The sequence below is a fragment of the Phoenix dactylifera genome, chromosome 3, assembly GCF_051530095.1.
Source record: "Phoenix dactylifera cultivar Ajwa chromosome 3, Ajwa_hap1_PhDact_Kaust_v1.1, whole genome shotgun sequence".
Lineage (NCBI taxonomy): Eukaryota > Viridiplantae > Streptophyta > Magnoliopsida > Arecales > Arecaceae > Phoenix > Phoenix dactylifera.
The window spans coordinates 892916-913734 of NC_143192.1; the positions used below are offsets into that span (position 1 = coordinate 892916).

Here is a 20819-nt window from a genome sequence, read left to right on the forward strand (position 1 = left end):
AGAGAGTTATTCTCTCTTTGTTTTCCGACGTTGGTGGGCAGTGCCGGTGTGAGTGGGTTCCGATGCGGTCGGACGCCAATAATTGGTATCAGAGCTATTGGTTTTCTGCAATGGCGGATGAAGGGAAGTTGCGAATTGAGAAGTTCAATGGAACGAACTTCGGGTTTTGGAAGATGCAAATAGAGGATTACCTTTACCAGAAGGATCTCTATTTACCTCTTGGAGGTAGAGCGAAGAAACCAGAGAAGATGTCCGATGAAGACTGGGAGGTCCTCGATCGGAAGACGCTCGGCACCATAAGATTGTCACTTGCATCCCAAGTGGCATTCAACATCAAAAATGAGAAGACGACGATGGAGTTGATGGCAACATTGTCGCGGATGTACGAGAAACCCTCAGCATCAAACAAGGTATTTCTCATGAAGAGGTTGTTTAATCTTCGTATGAAAAATGGCGGCAGCGTAGCAGAATACCTCAACGAGTTCAATGGACTCACGGCCCAGTTGGAGTCAGTGGAGATTAGTTTTGACGATGAGATTCGGGCATTGCTAATTCTCTCCGGATTACCTGATAACTGGGAGGGCCTGGTGATGGCGGTGAGCAACTCTTCGGCAACGGGGAAGTTGATCTTTGATGACGTTGTGGGAGTGCTTCTGAGTGAAGAAGCAAGAAGAAAATCTTCTGGAGCTGCGGAGTCGTCTGGAAGTGCACTAAACACCTCTGACCGGGGAAGACAAAAGAAGGACGGTCGATTTCGAAGCGACTCGAAGTCGAGATCCAGCAGGTCTCGAGCACCTCAGAACAAGGGAGCGAAGTGCTGGAACTGCGGAAAGATGGGGCACTTTAGGAGGGACTGCAAATCTCCTAAAGGGAAGCAAGGCGACCACACCGAAGGAGTCAGCAAGGATCTGGCAAATCTTGCTGAAGACGGTGACATGGATGCCCTCGTTCTATCTTTATCTACCGGTGACGAGTCTTGGGTGATAGACTCGGGCGCATCCTTCCATGCTACATCCCAACGGAAGCTTCTTGGAGGATATGAGAAGGGAGACTTCGGCAAAGTCTACCTAGGGGATGGAGAGCCTTGCACTATACAAGGAAGGGGAAGCGCGGAAGTGAAGTTGATTTCTGGATCTTCACTTGAGCTTGAGGACGTACGGCACGTGCCTCAACTGCAGAGGAATCTGATCTCTGTTGGACAGTTGGCGAGCAAAGGGTACAAGACTACTTTCACAGCTGATCAGTGGAAGGTATCCAGAGGTTCGTTGACGGTGGCTAGTGGCAAGAAGATTGGGACACTTTATGTCGCCAATGGCACAGAAAACTCTATTGGAGTTGCTGCAGCAGATGTGGACGCCAAGTTATGGCATTGCAGACTTGGGCACATGAGTTATCAGGGACTGGAGGTGATGCACCAGTTGGGAAAGCTGCAGGATCTCAGGAGTGTTGAGATGGACTTCTGTGAGGATTGTATTCTCGGAAAGCAGAAGCATGTTTCATTCAACAAAGAAGGTAAACCTCGGAAGCAAGAAAAGCTAGATCTCGTGCACACGGACGTGTGGGGGCCTGCACCGGTTTCTTCCATTGGTGGATCTCAGTACTATGTTACTTTTATTGATGATGCTACCAGGAAGCTTTGGGTGTTCTTCTTGAAGCACAAGTCAGAGGTATTTGGGGTCTTCAGGAGATGGCAGGCAATGGTAGAACTCGAGACAGGAAGGAGGTTAAAATGCCTGAGATCAGACAACGGTGGTGAGTATTGTAGCAGGGAGTTTGAGGACTACTGTGCAGAGGCTGGGATCGTCAGGCAGAGGACAGTTCCAGGGACACCACAACAAAATGGAGTTGCTGAAAGGATGAACAGAACAATTAATGAGCGTGCCAGGAGTATGAGGATACATGCTGGATTGCCACAGCAGTTTTGGGCGGAAGCAGTTAACACTGCTGCCTATTTGATCAACAGAGGGCCATCAAAGAAACTTGAATTTGGGATTCCTGAGGAAGCATGGACAGCAAAGAAGATTGATTTGGCGCACTTACGAGTATTCGGTTGTACCAGTTATGTCCATGTTGATTCCAGTCAAAGAAGCAAACTAGACGCCAAATCAAAGAAGTGCATTTTCGTTGGATACGGAGGTCAACAGTTTGGGTATCGGTTTTGGGATCCCGAACACAGGAAGATCATTCGTAGTAATGATGTGGTATTCAATGAGAAAATGCAGCAGAGCACTGAATCAGAAACAAAACCTGTTGAGCCGTGTTTTGTGGATTCTGAAGAGGAGTCTACAAATTCTGGTCAGAAGACTCAGTCAGAGCAAGAACCTGAAGTATTGGCACCCCCTCCACAACTAAGAAGGTCCACTCGTAGTACTCATGGGAAGCCTCCTCAAAGGTATGATGGGACTCTTAGTTATTTGCTGCTTACAGATAATGGCGAACCTGAATGCTTCACGGAGGCATTGGAGGTTGATACCAGGAAGGAGTGGGAGTTGGCCATGGATGATGAGATGAAGTCATTGGAGCAGAATCAAACGTGGGATTTGGTGGATCTGCCCAAGGGGAAGAAAGCACTGTCAAACAAATGGGTTTACAGGCTGAAGGAAGAGCAGAATGGGAAGAAGCGATACAAGGCCAGGCTGGTTGTAAAAGGGTTTCAGCGGAGAGCAGGTATCGACTTCACGGAGATCTTTTCTCCTGTAGTCAAGATGAGTTCTATTCGGGCGGTGCTGAGCATAGTGGCAGAAGAGGATCTTCACTTAGAGCAGCTTGATGTGAAGACGGCTTTTCTCCACGGAGATCTCGATGAGGAGATATATATGCAGCAGCCGGAGGGATACACTGCAGCTGGCACGGGTGACTTGGTTTGCAAATTAAAGAAAAGCCTCTATGATTTGAAACAAGCGCCCAGGCAATGGTATCTCAAGTTCGATAGCTACATGCTTAAGATAGGATACAGGAGATGTCAGGAGGATCACTGTTGCTACTTCCGGGACTTCGGTACATCTTACATTATCTTACTATTGTATGTTGATGACATGTTAGTTGCAGGAGCTAGCATGCATGAGATTGCAAAATTGAAGCTGAAGCTGTCAAGAAAATTTGCAATGAAGGATCTAGGAGCAGCGAAACAGATCCTTGGAATGCGGATCAGCAGAGATAGGTCTAAACATATCCTCAGACTATCTCAGGCGGAGTACATCAGCTGAGTACTCAGGAGATTCTGCATGGAGGGTGCCAAACCTGTTGGCACACCGCTGGGTGCCCACTTAAAGCTTTCCAAAGGGCAAAGTCCGAAGACGCGGGTGGAGGAGCTCAATATGTAAAAAATCCCGTATGCATCGGCGGTGGGGAGCTTGATGTACGCTATGGTGTGTACAAGACCAGACATTGCTCAAGCAGTGGGAGTTGTGAGTCGCTTTATGAGCTGCCCAGGCTTGGAGCATTGGCGCGCGGTCAAATGGATACTGAGGTATCTGAAGGGCACGGAGCACATGTCATTGCGCTATGGAGGTTCTGAGATCCAGTTACAGGGCTTTGTGGACTCAGACATGGCAGGGGACTTGGACGGCAGGAGAAGCACGACAGGGTACTTGTTCACCTTGGGCAGTGGAGCCGTCAGTTGGATTTCCAGGTTGCAACCAGTTGTTGCATTGTCGACTACGGAGGCGGAGTATGTGGCAGCCACAGAGGCGTGCAAGGAACTAATATAGCTTCAAGGCTTGATGAAGGAGCTTGGGAAGGAGCAGAAGGATTGCATGTTATATTCAGATAGTCAAAGTGCAATTCATCTGGCGAAGAATTCAGCTTTCCATTCGAGGACGAAGCATATTGACATACGGTACCACTTCGTGAGGTCATTGCTCGAGCAGGGACTCGTCAAGTTGGAGAAGATTCATACAAGTCAGAATCCTGCAGATATGCTGACGAAGGTCGTCACGGTGGAGAAGCTGAGGAGTTGTTCAGCTTCTGCTGGTCTTCATGCTTGAAGACGTTGAGGAGGCATCGTACCTATTTCACTAGGATGATTCAGTTTCAGTGGGAGCACAGAGGAGAGCCAAGTAACAAGAGGATATACCCAAGGTCTCCAAGTGGGAGATTGTTGGGGTATGTGGAGACCTTTGGTGATGAAGAGAATTGAAGAAAAATCAATTCTGCATAGTTTTCTGTCTGGCAGACTGTCGGAGTCGACTCGAGCTTCAGTCGAGTCGACTCGGGAACAGTCGAGTCGACTCGAGGTCCATCGAGTCGACCCGGGAGAAGAAAGGCCGAAAAACCATATTTCTGTCTGGACTGTCAGAGTCGACTCGAGCTACAGTCGAGTCGACTCGAAGCATCGTCGAGTCGACTCGAGCCACAGTCGAGTCAACTCGAGATCGTGCCAGTCATACTGGAAGTTGTCCAGACGTGCCCGAGTCGACTCGAACTAAAGCCGAGTCGACTCGAGCTCGCGGAAATCATACGGATGAGTTTTCTTTTGGTGTTTTGTTGGCGTTTCGACGACTATGATCATCTGAAGGTCTTGAGACTATATATAGGACTCATGAGAGCCCTAGGGTATAGCGATTGGCCGTATATTTGAGAGAGACTCTTGTTTGTGAGGCTAGGGTTCCAGAGAAGAAGAGGATTGGGATCCTACTTCTTGTGCAAAGGGAATTCTGTGTGAATCTCTTGTAGAGCGATCTCGTGTGATCGTTCGGGTGTGTGCCATCTCTGTAATCTATTCATCCTAGTTGAGATTTGGAGCGGTGGAGGACGTAGGCTATTTGTAGCCGAACCTCGTTACATCTTTGTGTTTGCTTTGCTATCTTCTTCCTATTTCTTCTTCCTTTGGTTTGATAATCCGCTGCGGTGCTCAAGTGTTTTACCCTATTGATACCACGGGGTAATCTTTTGCCCTTCGTAGGGATAAGCGAAGCGGTGATCCTTAAGTCCGGTGTCGAGGGAGCGAGAGAGTTATTCTCTCTTTGTTTTCCGACGTTGGTGGGCAGTGCCGGTGTGAGTGGGTTCCGGTGTGGTCGGACGCCAACAAGATAAAGCTTCTCACTTCTACCATTGAGAAGAAGAGACCAGGCTAAACAGTTCACAGATGGAAACACATTTACAAAATGTGCGGAGAAGAATAAATGAATGAAAATAAATGTGTCCAAAACATTTTATGTATTCCTTCAAATGTATCTTCATCATATGAACCAGCAGTTGACAACTAAATGAAATGCAACTAATCTGAGTTAGAGTCATAAAAGTCACCCAGACACGGTGTCATAACCTCTGACTCCAATAATTGCACCATTCTGTGCATTGTAGGCCGCTCTTCTGGAGCTGAGGAAACACACTGAATGGCAACAGAGAGCAAAGCATCCAGGCTTTCAATCTGCATGCCATCGCAGTGTGGATCAATTATTTCTCTTTGACGGTCCTCAAGGATCAAGAAATTCAACTGCAGCAGAAATAGAAACAAAGAAAGACACCTCATAAAAGAAGAAGAAGAAGAAAGAAAGAAAGAGAAAAAAATATGACAGTATGAGAAAAATCAAATCAGATATTTAAGAAATTATCTCCCCTTAAAATTCCATGCAGAAAGAATAAGTAATCAGAGAATTACCCATCCTAGAATATTCAAGTCTTTCTCAATGAATAATGAATCAGTGGGTCGTTTCCCACTCAAAACTTCCAGCACCAAGACTCCAAACCTGTATACATCTGTTTTTTCTGTTGCCCTGCCACTTTGCATGTACTCTGTAAATTTGACCACAATCAGACAAGGCATAAGATAAAAGATACTGCATTTTCACACCATTCGAGCAAAGATGATTACTGGAAACACAACTTTCCAAGTCTATATACAAATATAGCTGTGATTTTTGCCTAAGAACCCAGGTACATACATATTAGGTCTATGCCTAAGAACCCTGGTACATACAAATTAGGTCTATTAACTGCATTCTGTCCCTGACATTATAGAAAGCAAAAAGTCCATAATAGCTTGTGATTTCAAAGAGAGCTCATCTACTCTACTGGATATGCATATGCCTGCGAGGAACAAAATGATTTTAAAATTCGCAATTTGAATTATGAAAACCATTATAAATAAAAGAAAGTGGCATTTCGAAAGAACTGCATCCCTACAAACTAAATTCATTAGGCTACCTACCAGGAAACATGGCGACTGAGGATCAGTGGTGCAACAAATGTATGTATTTTATAACTAGAATTGTATTGTATGAAAAGCTTTTGTGCTAAGAGAGGAGGGAGGAGAAGCGTAAGTGATGACATGCGCTGCAATACTTGGGAACTAATGACATTTGAAAGGTGAAGCACCAGAAATCAAGTTATCAGCATTTGCATTGCAATACTTAGGATAAGAGCATACGAACACTATATCTAGACAATGAAAGATAAATTATATCGTAATTTAGTTTGAAGACCTAATATGGAAATGAAGGAAATTAAAATCAACTATCAAGAAATAGCATCTGATATAACATGTGAATGCAATTATGACTAACATACATACAAAATGCATCAACATAAGACTAAGCGATTGCATAATAATTACAGGAAAAAGTAGCATATATATACTAACATGGGTGCTGAGCATGAAACAAGGTTTGAAAACTTGGCTTTAGTTTCAGTTGTGGCAGAGCCTGCGAAGTTTCAGTTAGAGCAATTTCAGTGGGTTCCCGCTTGAGTTTCAGAGATTTGGCCAAAAAATAGGTAAAAATGCCAAAATAAGAAAAATAAAAGGGATCATGTATAACATAATTGAGAGGATATTATATTGTCTGAAATATTTGGGTTTATTGTCGTGGTGTTTACTATATAATGGTCTGAAACTTTCAAGTATTATAAAATATTTAAGAAACCAATAAAAATATTAGATAATTATTTAATTCAATTTTTTGTTAACAATTACTGATCCAGACGGAGAGTGTTCCATGTTTAAATCTTGGGAGGTAAATACCAATCTAATGGGTATGCATAACATTCATGTTACTCTTGATCATTTTTGCTGAAACTTAACCACAAAAAAATTGCTTTGATGGTTTGATGTGAAATATAAGAGGCCATATTTTGTTGAATCAGGAGGCCATGTGTCAAGCACACGTCTCTGCAGTGCTGGTCCCGAAGGTTGCATGGTAGTGATCCAAGGAATTATTATAAATAAAATTTGCTTCAAGTAAAATGGGATGGATCCTAGCAAACTAAATCAAAATTCCAGTACACGGAACCTAATTTTGCATGCCATATGCAGACGAACAAGAGAAATCCATACAAATATTAATGAAAAAATGGTGTCCATCGCACGAGGCTCCCACTATTGCAAGATTTGGGGTAGATCAGATGCACGCAGCCTTCTAGTTAAGTGTTCCATACCCATGACGCTAGGTCGCAATAGAGAAACCTTACCACTGTGCCAACGCCCGCTCTCTAATAACTAGACATCTTAACATTATTTTGGAAATATAATATTCATAGCACAACAATGTTATTTGGCTCAAAGATATAAAATTATTTATTACATAATTTTGATAACATTACCCATGATTTCAAATTATAATGGTTAATGTATAAACATGCATACTCAATGCACACACAATGAAAAGGATTACAAAAAATTTTCACCGAAGCAACCTTACCGGTTGCACCTAGGCTCACCCTCCATACCAATATAAGTAACAAGGATGATATATTTTGTTAAGCAGGAGAACACAGTACTATTAAATAAATGAGTGGTACATGATGATTTTCAAGAATGGTGTGCTTTGAGTAGAGTTCTTTAGTCATTCGTGAGGCTTATCAGTCAAGACCAGCCAAGTCTTCCACCTGTTAACTCAAATATTCCCATGTACAGGATTGGTTGATGCAAGAAGAGCACAAAAGGAAGTGAAGGTCACAACCCAACATTAGTTATTGTAGCATTTAACTTAAGGGCCCCTCTTAATGGCTTGGTTTTATGGGTCCCATTGATAGGTGAGCTGTACTCGAAGGTGTATGAAGGCTTGAACAGTCCAAGATGTACGATGTTTTGTCAATTCCCCTTTGTTTTCTTCTTCCAACTAGCAACATAATAAACCAAACATCAAATAGGTGTGTTTTAGTTGTGTTGGAGGAAGAGAAAACAAGGAAGGTGAGAGAGTGCTGCATGAAAAACTACTTAACTGGCACAGAAAATCATCGTTGCGATGATGCCCCTTGAAAAAAATTTAATTGCAAGCATGTAATCATATGAGCTCACAAACAGAGTAAAGCAAGTAGTTGAGCAATTAAATTCTAAAGCTTCCAAGAGATTAAAGCAAGTATTTCTGTTGGTTTTGGGGTTTAGTTGGGCCGCCCATGCTGGGCTAGCCTGACCAAAATCTTTTAACCAACATGATCCAAGTTTGAATTTAAAGAGGGAGTAGTTATAAGATAGAAGAAACTACCGGGTAGTTTTTTCCTCTCTCATTTCCTCTCTTATCTGCATACAATTGACATTTAAAAAAAACAAGAGAGGAACAACAGGGAAGTGTTCTAAGCAAGAAATTAACTTTCTTCCATCCTATCTTTGCAAAAGCATTTGAACGGTGATTGGTGTGTTCTTTCCATTGTGATTGAACATTTGGCCTGAGTATTTTCATTGGAAGAGATTATTCACGTGATTCAACCTCTAGATCCTGGAAAATCTTTTTCCTTTGGTATTCCTTTAGGTAATTCTTGAAACCTAAAATTCTTTTATATAGATATACATCATTTTTTCAGATTATCATTGTTATTAGAGCCATAGAAAGGTACGTTGAATTCGTTTTTATATAATATAAATGAGAGGTGTTTCAGTTTGATTGAAACACTCCGTATTTTTTTTTAAAAAAAATCCATGGGATTCTGTACAGTTTTTCCGTGGTTCTCTGAAAAATAAATACAGAGAATTACGCTACCTGCGCTAATGCCTGCGTCAAGGCGGCAAGGCCAGCACGTCCCGCGAGACCCAGCGCCCGCGTCCCGCAAGACCCAGCGCCCGCGTCCCGCGCCGCCTGCGTCCCGAACAATTCAGAAATTATAAGATGAATTCCAAATATACCATGCAAATGCACATAGGAAAATTGGACATGTTAATAAGATCTCTTAGATGCTATGGCATCTTAGTCCCTGTTCGGGAACAAATTACTGCTTTGCTTAATTCCTTGACAGCTGAATGGGAAACTGTTGCACTTGCTCTTTGGGAGAAATATAGAAAGGGAGAAGTTAAAACCTTTTATAAAATTGCCTGTGAGCTTGAGTTAGCTGAGGAGCGCCGTATATTATCCGGAATCAGGCGAACAACAATATTGTCACAGTTTCCAAATCTTCGCAGCGCAAGACATTTGGGTTTTTGCGGACGCGAAAGAGATCCTAAGGATCCATGGCTAGGCAGAGTGGGACAAAAGATTGTTCTAGACCAGTTGGTTTTCGACATTGGGAATAGATTATCATATCAAGAGCATAGAAGACTAAGTAGAAATTATGCTTTGAAATAATGCTTTGTCTGATTATAGAGAATGTCACTGAAAATTTGCTTATTAATCATTTTATGTTAAATAGTCACTTATGAAAGTGTCTATATATGAATTTAATCTCTTATGTATGTGACAAAGTATGAATTTGATTTGCAAATTATAAATGGCATGGACTGTATCTTTCAATAAGCATTTTTCCTTAGCTATTATAATAATATGCTTTGATATATGATTGAGTGGGGGTTCTTAGGTTGGCAGAATTTTGAGAAAGTTCTCACCTAGAACTTAAATTGTTGGAGCAAATAGTTCTAAATCAATGATGATTCAACATTTGAACATGAAAGATGATTGGGAACATAGCGAACTTTCGATTCCGTGTCTTATGTTAGATTATCATCGGTTTAGTTCGTATTTTTTGCTAAAACTATATATATGTGTATGTTTGATGATTCCTTTTATTATGATAGTATTCATTATGTGTACTATGTCTCTCTTTTTTTTGAAGTAATTGTGCAAATGGCATCTGCGTCCAAGAATATCGTGGCTGAGTTGAATAAGGGTGATAAGCTGAACGGTGACAATTATGACATTTGGCACCGAAAGGTTCAATACATCCTTGAAGAACAGGAGGTTCTGGAAACACTCAACCAAACTATGGCTGAGCCTGAGCAGGGTACTTCTGCTCAACACAAAAGAGATCATGAGGCTTATTTGGCCTGGAAAAGAAAGAATAGCATTGGTCGCATCACGTTGCTGAGCAGTATGCAAGACGATTTCATGTTCGAGTTTGAGGAGTACGATACTGCTCAGGAAATGTGGCTTGCCTTAAAAGAAAAGTTTGGGGGTACATCAGCTACTAAGCTGAGGAGGCTCACTATCAAGTTTGACTCCTATAAGAAGCGTCTAAATAATACAATAAGGCAGCATCTTAGGGAAATGTCAAACATGATAAGGGAGTTAAAGGCTGCTGGCCATACCCTCACTGATGAACAGCAAGTTCAAGCTGTGATTAGATCTCTACCCAAGCGCTGGGAGCATATGATAATTACTATGATGCATAATGACAATATAAAGTCATTTGATGATATTGCGCGTCATCTGGAATTGGAAGATGAGCGCCTTGAGGCAGCTAAATCTTCTGGGCTAGCTTATATAGCTGAATCTAGCTCACGCAAGGCTTCTGGTTTTAAGCGAAAGAGAGGATGGAAATCTTTCAAAATAGGTAAAGAGAAAGGGCGAGCATATAAATTCGGCAAAGCTAACCGGCGCAAGAGAGGCAAGTGCGGTGGTAAAAAGAAGGACAAGAGCAAGATGTGCTGCTATAATTGTGGCAAGCCGGGTCACTTCGCTCGTGAATGCGCCGAGCCGAAGACAGGAGAGAAGGTATCTCCTAGCTCCATTATATTAAATTATATTTAAGTTTCTAGCTGTTGTTTGCTTACTGAATCACGTCCTATGTGGACTGTAGACTCAGGAGCCACAGACCATGTAGCTAGAGATAGAAGAGCTTTTGTGGAGTATCGACGAATCAGTCCAGGCGCTAGGTGGATATATGTTGGAGATAATTTTAAAGTTGAAGTAAAAGGTATTGGCACTTGCAAGTTGGTACTACATGGTGGTCGTACCTTGCTCCTACATGATGTCCTCTATGCACCGGATATTCGACGAAACTTGGTTTCTGTAATTGCCCTTCTCAGCTTAGGATATAGTTTGAATTTCCATGGTATTTATGTTGATGTGTATCTTGGGCCAACTTATTATGGCTCTGGTTATTTATCAGATGGTTTTATAGTATTGGATGAAGATTACAGTACTAATGTTAATTATGATGATAGTTGTTTTTCTTTAATTGCTTCTTCAAGCAATGTGAATAATAATCTGGATGTGTGGCATGCTAGATTAGGGCATATTGGACAAGATAGAATGAATAGATGAGCTAGAGAAGGCCTTTTGGGCTCACTCACTAAAATAGAACTGTCCATTTGTGAGCATTGCCTAGCTGGAAAAACAACTAGAAAACCATTTGGTAAAGGAACCAGAGCACAAACTCCATTGCAATTAATCCACTCTGATATTTGTGGTCCAATGAATGTGAGGGCGAGGCATGGAGCCTTATATTTCATCACTTTTATAGATGACTTCACGCGTTTTGGTCATGTCTACTTGATCTCCCATAAGTCAAAAGCATTAGATTGCTTTAGACGATATTTGATTTTGGTTGAGAATCAGTTAGATAAAACAATTAAAGTTTTAAGAACTGATCGTGGGCGTGAATATCTATCTGAGCAGTTTAAAATGCTTTGTGATGAGAAAGGAATAGATCGACAATTAACTATTCCTGGAACTCCGCAGCAAAATGGTGTTGCAGAGAGAAGGAATAGAACACTTTTAGAGATGGTTAGGTCAATGATGGCGCAAGCAAAACTTCCTATTTCATATTGGGGAGATGCTCTTTTAACTGCAGCCTATATACTTAACCGTGTGCCCTCCAAATCGGTCCCTTCAACACCCTATGAATTATGGACAGGTAGAAAACCTGATCTAAATAATTTACGACCCTGGGGGTCTGCTGCCTATGTTCATGAATCCTCTCACATATATGGAAAATTGGGTCCGAGAGGAAAGAAGTGTATCTTTATAAGATATTCGGAATACTCTAAAGGATATGTATTCATTAGTGAGCAGGCAGATAGAAGTTGGACTGAAATTGAATCACGAGATGTCACGTTCTTAGAGAATGATTTTCCTAGCAAGGGTGAGATAATAAAGGATTACCAATTTTTCGAGGTGGAAGATCCTGATGTTTGTGCCGCACCTATACAACAAGTTGAGGTGACTGAGAAATTGTCTCAACCTCTTGGACCTAGTGGGAGCGACACAATAACTAGTGGATTGATTCCACAAGAATTACAATTGCGTAAAAGCGCTCGTAAAATTGTCCCTCGTCGTCGTTTTGACATCGAAGGGGAAGCTTTTATGGTAGCTTCACATGATATTTTTGAGCCAAAGTCAATTAAAGAGGCTCTCTCATGCCCTGCAAAGGAAGAGTGGAAAAATGCGATGGAGGAAGAAATGGAGTCTATGAATGCAAACCATGTCTGGGACTTGGTTGATCTTCCATCAGACCGTAAAACAATTGGGAACAAATGGGTTCTCAAGATTAAGCAAAAGGCAGATGGATCTATTGAAAGATATAAGGCACGCTTAGTGGCAAAAGGATATACCCAACAAGAGGGTATAGACTATGAGGAAACCTTCTCTCCAGTAGTTAGGTTTGCCTCCATTCGCCTTATCCTAGCCATCGTTGCACATTTAGATTTGGAATTACATCAGATGGATGTTAAGACAGCATTTCTCAATGGAGAACTGGATGAGGAAATCTACATGGAACAACTTGTAGGTTTTGTTGTAAAAGGCCAGGAGCACAAAGTTTGCAAGCTCCAGCGATCTATTTATGGCCTAAAACAATCATCTAGACAGTGGTACTTAAAATTTCATCGAGCTATAACTTCATATGAGTTTACGATGATCAATGAAGACCATTGTGTATATGTCAAATGCTTTCACGATAAATTCGTGATTTTATCATTATATGTGGACGATATTTTGTTGGCTGGGAATGATAAGGAGTTTGTTGTTACCATAAAGAAATGGTTGTTCTCAAATTTTGAGATGAAGGATATGGGGGAAGCAGCTTATGTGCTTGGAGTTAAAATTCATAGGGATCGTTCAAAGAGGCTTCTTGTATTGTCGCAAGAGACTTATATTAGAAAGATTCTTGAACGATTTAATATGCAAAACTGCAACCCCATAGACACTCCTATAGCAAAAGGCGAAGGCCTGAATCTTAAAATGTGTCCTAAGACTCCAGATGAGAAAAGAGAAATGGCTAATGTTCCCTACTCCAATGCTATTAGATGTTTGATGTATGCCATGATGTGTACTCGGCCCGATATATGTTATGCTGTCGGGTTAGTGAGTCGTTATCAAGCCAATCCTGGAAAGTTGCATTGGAAAGCTGTCAAAAGGACCTCAGATATCTCAAAGGCACTGCAGATTATTCTCTATGCTATCAAGGAGATAATTTGCACTTAAGTGGTTATTCAGATGCTGATTGGTCAGGAGATCTGGATGAATGCAAATCAACTTCAGGATATGTATTCTTGCTTAATAATGGTGCTATCTCTTGGCGTAGCAAGAAGCAAACATGTACAACCTTATCTACGATGGAGGCTGAGTTTATTACTTGTTCAGCTACAGTGCAGGAAGCAGTTTGGCTTAGAAGATTTCTGCAAAGCTTGGGTGTAATAGTAAGTGCTGCAGAACCCGTGACAGTTCATTGTGATAGTCAAGCTGCCATTGCATATGTAAAAGATCCTAAGTATCATGGCAGGACGAAACACATTGATACTAAAAATAATTTTGTTAGAGACATAGTAGCACAGAAGGAAGTGGTCCTAAAATATATTTCAACGCGTTTGATGATTGCAGACCCTTTTACTAAACCTATTCCCAGAGACGTATTTTTATCTCATGTTGAGTCTTTGGGATTGCATAGAGTTTAGTAAGAAAGTGCGTCGTGAAGGATCACTATGATTTGAATGTATAATACTCTATGATTGAAGAATAGATATTTGTTTCATTTCAATTTATATTATTCCTGGATGAATGGAATTTTTTTTTTATATACAGCACAAACATCAGGCGCTGTGAAAGCGAGCTGAGATGAGACACTATGATGTTAAACACTGTAAATGAAGCATTATAAAAAATATGCTTGTTTGACATTGCAGTGGTAAGCTAAAATTAGCAAATTTATTTATTTAGGGATTATAAGTGTTGCCTTGACTTGAGTCAAGATGAGGTCTGCACCTAACATATGGATATGTAATTTTGGACCGAAAACATGATAGTCCCACAATCATGTTAGCCTGGATAAATAGCCAGATGCGAGTACTTTATTAGGCGCTGTTGATAGTGAGCTAATAGAGAACTTGGACCAGTTGTTTGTTTTTGTATAATGTAAGCTTACAACTGGGTCAAGATCTGTATGATGGTAATTATTGGCAAATAGACGTATGCTCTATTTAGAGAGACCATCATAGCATGTAATTCATACTACATGTGCTCGGTTTGACCCATACAGGAAGTGAGTGATTATAAATGGATTCCCTGCATCCTCACTGTGTGAGTTCCTTTCTTTGAAACGGTTGATCTGAAACTAAGATACATTAGTTCGAAAGGAAGACCATTATTGATTACATCTACCACATGTATTCACCGGTCGACCAATTATGTCGCTATGATATGGCTTGAACATAATTGTGGATACATGGTGAGGAAAAGAAAGTTAAGCATAGTCATAGAGGGATTAGATATGCTTTAACTAATGTAACAAAATGCGTCTGGGGCACAACGAGACACTTTTATACTAATTATTATATTTTCCTTCTGGGTAGTAGCCACTATGTTTTTTCCCTAGCAGGTGCATAGTATTGAGCTCCCAAGTGCAGGTGTACTCGTGGGTCACACGGTTCATTTGCTAAGTATGAATCACATAGAATTTGGATGGAAGTTGAAAGTTTTTTTTGGTCTTGGCAAGCCCATCATGTGCGAGTGGGAGATGTTGGTTTTGGGGTTTAGTTGGGCCGCCCATGCTGGGCTAGCCTGACCAAAATCTTTTAACCAACATGATCCAAGTTTGAATTTAAAGAGGGAGTAGTTATAAGATAGAAGAAACTACCGGGTAGTTTTTTCCTCTCTCATTCCCTCTCTTATCTGCATACAATTGACATTTAAAAAAACAAGAGAGGAACAACAGGGAAGGGTTCTAAGCAAGAAATTAACTTTCTTCCATCCTATCTTTGCAAAAGCATTTGAACGGTGATTGGTGTGTTCTTTCCATTGTGATTGAACATTTGGCCTGAGTATTTTCATTGGAAGAGATTATTCACATGATTCAACCTCTAGATCCTGAAAAATCTTTTTCCTTTGGTATTCCTTCGGGTAATTCTTGAAACCTGAAATTCTTTTATATAGATATACATCATTTTTTCAGATTATCAATTTCAATATTTAGGCCCTAGAGTTTCCAAGAGAATAGATGCAAGTTACATCTATATTTTTTGAAATCAATTTGATTTTATTGGATGCACAGTTTTCCCATACCTGCAGCAAGATAACCAAATGTTCCCGCAACTATTGTAGTGATATGAGATTCTTCATCCTCGAATAGTTTTGCGAGTCCAAAATCAGACACATGAGCCTCCAAATTTCCATCTAGTAATATGTTGCTTGATTTAATGTCACGATGTATGATTCTAGGTGAACAATCATGATGCAAGTATGCAAGGCCTTTTGCAGCTCCCATAATAATATTAAGACGCGCATCCCATTCCAATTGTTCAGATCTTTCTGCCCAATCAGCAAAGCAGATTCCACACCATTAATATACCTAGTATAACACATAAACACGTCCAAGAATATAGTACCACAATGACAGAACTTCTAACCGAGCTTGCTATACATGATCAAATGACAAAAATAATACATGACAAACACAGTCTAAACAACAGAGGACACAGGAGAGTCTGGCAAGGTTTTACCAGTCAAATCTGTAAATAAAAAAGAGATTCAACAGAACAAGTTTCAGAGGCTATCAAAGGACTTAGGGCTGAAAATTTTGAAGTAGCATGCCTATGCCACCATACATTAAAGAATTTTTTATATAAGGATTTTTCTTTTAAGAAAAAAGCACAAATTTTCTGTCAAGACAATGAAAGGATACATATTTTTCTAAAATATCAGGTCTAAAACAGTCACATAGGAAATAAAAATTTTGCATCAGTTCAGTTCTAATATTCAATACATCAAGATTGAATTACCTTAAAATGTCTCAATTTTTCAACTCTGTATCAGCTGATACAGGGTTTGCACAGTCCATGTAAAGGTCCCCTAAAACAAATATGGATAAATAATAAATTCATTCCTCTTTCTTCCCTATTTCAACCCAAAAGTTTCAAGCAAATTGCTTGGAAAAGTCTAGCTTGGAAGGGGTTTGCCCATAAAATTCCAGTATGAAGACCAACAAGGCATAGCCACCCAATTCCACACTAAATCTAAATACATTTGCAAGAAATTCATAGAAAGATCAAACAAAATATGTGGTTGCAGCATTAGACCCATGAAGAACCGAGGCTCATTGCCTTTCAATGCTCTTTGTCAAGGTTATTTCCATGTCCAGAGAACCTTTGAGGGTTACTCTTCTAGTCGCATGAGATTAAGAGTGTGCACGAGCCAAGCTCAAAAAAAGCCAGGCATCGCTTGACCTTGTAACGAAGTCAAGCTGAGTAAGAGCTAGCTCATTTATATTTGAGCAGAAATCAAGGTGTTCATAAACAGCTCATTTAAGGGATATTGCGAGAACCTAAGGTTTACTAAGAAATTCATATATATTTCGAGTTAACTTACAAAATTATATCACAATTTTATAGTTAGAAAATATACATTTTACATAAATTATGTTAGTCTTTAATAAAAAAGTACAAAGTTAGATTTTTATTTATAAATAATAATTAAAATAATATAGATTATGAAATAAGTATTCATTTTATTCTTTTTTTAGCTTACTAGTTGGATGGGATGTGCATTCATGTACATATTGCATTTTACAATAAATGAATCATAATCAATAACTACAATACTAAATCTTGTGAACTGAAATTTGCATTCATAATGCTATAAAACAGACTTATTTGTAGATATATTAGGATGATACACATTCTATCTATATCTTGCCTATCTCATGATTATACTTTTTTCTTTTTCCAATTGAATGCTCCACAAGAAGGAAAAATGGATTAAAACAAGTGAGAAGACACAAGCATGCACTAGGATATGGATGTTGAAGGTTTTAAACCATAAAACATATACATATGTTAAGTTTTTTTTTTTAAATTGATTACTTTATATATATATATATATATGTCATTCTTAACAAGAAATCATAAGATTAAAAAAAGGGCATTGCACAAGGCTCCTTCCATTGAGAGATCTATAGAGGACAAATATACGTTGCATTATCATCACATGCAAAGAAACTGTTTTCCTATTTCAAACTTGTGATACCTAGCTCACAATGGAGCAACCTTACTGCTGCGCCAAAGCCCACCCTCTAATAATAAAATATATTCACATTATTTTGGAAATATAATATAATTTTATATTACATTCTCCATAAAAATACAACAATATTATTTATTGCAAAGATGTAAAATCATTTATTATATAATTTTGATAACATCACCCATGATTACCAATTATAATGGCTAATATATAAGTATGCATATTCAATGCACAGACACAATGAAAAAGATTAGAAAATTTTCAGTAGAAGCATCTTAATGCACGACAAACTGCCTGAAATTACTGCAAATAGAGACAAATTGCAAATCAGCAATTAGCTAGTACACCTATATTATCATACAAAAATTATGAGTTCTACATTTAGTACAATCAAATTATAATTAATTATTTAAAATTAACTATTAACATAATTTCATTTGATAATAAAATGATTAACATTAAATAAAAAAATTAAATGTACAAATTCCAAAATTATATATGTTTGTGGTAGTAACAACTTTTTAGAAAAAATATGCTTTTCCTTTTTTCTGTAGCTTTCTTCGTGATATTTTTGTCACTTTTATATCCTTTTCATTAGATGAATGCAATAAGGGGTGGTTAGTCATAAAATTTTCTCAAAAATAAAAAACCCTTCAACTTATTCATGACAAATGTAAAAAAAAACCACAAGTTATCCTAATAAAAGAGTATTCATAAGGAAAAGGCATGGGTTTTAAATTCAAGTCTCTTGCTTGGTTATTGAATTTAACATTTTCATTCAATGAATAATGATCTAAGAAAATAAACTTGTTATTTTTTGTTATTAATAATTTATAACCATCATACAATTAATTATTTAATTCTAAAATATTATCAAACAGGTTTGGATAAAATAACGGTTGAAGTTTCTGTTATATGGACAAATACAGTAAGGGTGGGTCCTTTGGGCATTATCAGTATTATGAAAAACCGGTATGGTCTCCCATGATGCTTACACCCATTTATTATGGCCTAAAGAGAGAGGGGATGGGTGAGGATAACAATCCCAGCTGGACCCAAAAGTCTAGCTAGAACAAAGAATCAAGAAGGCAATATTCCCTTCCCGGTTTTATAATAGGCTATAGAATCAAGCTGAGGTGGAACAAACCAAGAATACCTCTAATTCAACTTATTTACAAATCAAGCAAGTTGTACTCAAGCTAAATTTTGTGCCAAAAAAAAAACGCTGGCCATGAAAAACACAAATTCAACCGCAAAAATGATTAGAAAAATTAAACCGAGCATTCGAGATTATAAATCTTCCACACAATAACCATCAAATTCATGGTACACTGTACCAGCTCGAACCGGATATACTAGTATTCGATCCATATCCGATCCGATTTTGACCCTAATATCTTAGTCATGACCGGTAAACATTTGATTTTTTTCTTTAACCTCGTTTATATGGTGCTCCATTTATCAAGGAGGTTATTGTAACTAGAGTTGACATAAGAGTAGTTGAATGCAGTTTACACGAGGGATGGCAGTGTATTCACCCAAACCTCATCCCGTCAATGATGCATCAAAAGTAGCATAGATTTTGTCAACAAGTTTCCAGTTGGAAATTCAAATTCATGGAAGTCAACGAGGGACAAGTAGATCAGTTTCTTTTGCATGCATGCCTTCAGTAGAGAGGAGCCTTCCTAATTAAGCTCGCATTAACACAAGGAACTAAAGCATTAATTAACTATTTGATAGCCTTATATTTGTGTGCTCCCACTTGCTCCCACCTTTTCAAGCGCTTGGGTTATATTTGTTGTGACTACAAAATCAATTAAAAAGAAAGCAAAAGAACAAAAAATATCAAAGGTCATGCCCCCCCATTAATTTCTTGCATAATTTGCTGGTGGTTTTAAAACATGGATTAATGTGAGATACAGATAAAGAAATAAGCTGCCTCTGCGAGGAAGCAGTACTTTATTGTGGATCAAGGTAGTATTACATAATTGATAAAAAGGAAACACTCTATTAACATGACACAAACCAAGTTCCTCCATAATGCGAAGAAATTTGGCTAATTAAGCTTAAGAAATTCAGTAGGGCCATCATCTTCCCTAGAAGGTAGCTTAGAGAATGTAAACAAAATGACCCAGCAACACGTACTACACACATCACGCAACAAATAGATATAACATAACTCGACAAAGTGCGAGAATTCATCGATCTTCTTCTCTTCTTTTAACAAGGAAAGAGATTTTATCTCCTTCTCTTGCATACTTTGACAAACTCACATGGGAGTTGGCCCAAGTGAGTGAAGCAACTGTTCAGCATCTTTAATTCTCTTCCCTGCTTTGGGCTTCGGCAAATTTCCATCATGTTCAACTATCTTTTTCGTGTTCGGTGGATCTCCTCTACACCCATCCTTTTTCTCGCAAGGTCTATGGTAAGGCGCTGCTTCATGAGGACGACAATTCCCCTTATGTCCAACTCCACAATGAACTTCACCACCACCTTTTCCAATAGTGCCGTAACCAATATCTTCTGCATTATTTTCTTTCACCAAGCAAATGCTTGCGAGTAATGCCATCAATAACCATGCACGGACTGCAGCCATCTGAGAAAAATGTCATTTACGCATCTTAGCTTATGAGCAGGAAGAAAAAAGGATTATAAGAAATCTCATTCATTAAAATAAAAAAGTTGAACAATGTAGTCCTCTTGGATTAGTGGCCTTTGTAAGAATGACTGGAGATGAGGGAATTTCAAAATAGGTGGAATGACTTTGATCATTATGGTCACGGATACAACTTGCTTTGATCTTAAGAGCCTTTTTTTCGAAACTTTTCCAATGAAAATCTTTAATTAGCAAAATAGAAACTCAAGTACCGAGGCATGATTAGTATAACATTCATAGAAAGTTGTGATAATATGTAATATTTACAACATCATCTACGATCATTAGTGGTAAAAATTTATCCATTTTCTATTAGAACGAGCAAGATATGGATCATGATTGTAAGTATATTTAGCAAAAAGAGAAAGAGGAAGATATTTTTTACATAATTTTCCATGTTATTTCTTGCTGGCTGATCATGAAATGCATGCAAGACCCATTTGTAATCTTCAACACCAAGAGGTACATAGCTTGTACTTCAATTGTGTTTACAGAATATAAGCCTTGTTGTTTCTCATAATAGGAACATAATCATTTCTAAAGATTGATAGGAGGAATTCCACACA

At 39.1% G+C, this 20819-nt stretch overlaps 1 protein-coding gene across 1 annotated transcript; it reads right to left on the minus strand.

Annotated features, from left to right (window-relative positions):
• Positions 1–5085: 5085 nt before the first annotated feature.
• LOC120106910 (LRR receptor-like serine/threonine-protein kinase FEI 1) lies at positions 5086–20193 on the minus strand. The gene is made up of 4 exons (XM_089929356.1): positions 19871–20193; positions 15642–15916; positions 5603–5736; positions 5086–5437 (listed from the first exon to the last, which is right to left on the minus strand). Exons 1-4 carry the CDS (start codon positions 20191–20193, stop codon positions 5219–5221), a joined length of 951 nt encoding a protein of 316 aa, XP_089785482.1. The 3' UTR covers positions 5086–5218.
• Positions 20194–20819: the final 626 nt, after the last annotated feature.

Excerpts from the sequence above, each read along its gene's own strand:
- LOC120106910 (XM_089929356.1), bottom strand. The coding sequence starts at position 20,193 with ATGGCTGCAGTCCGTGCATGGTTATTGATGGCATTACTCGCAAGCATT. Across the intron at positions 15,917-19,870 it reads TCACTTGGGCCAACTCCCAT|GTGTGGAATCTGCTTTGCTG; the intron begins GTGAGTTTGTCA and ends GGTATATTAATG. Across the intron at positions 5,737-15,641 it reads ATTTGGTTATCTTGCTGCAG|AGTACATGCAAAGTGGCAGG; the intron begins GTATGGGAAAAC and ends TCAAATTTACAG.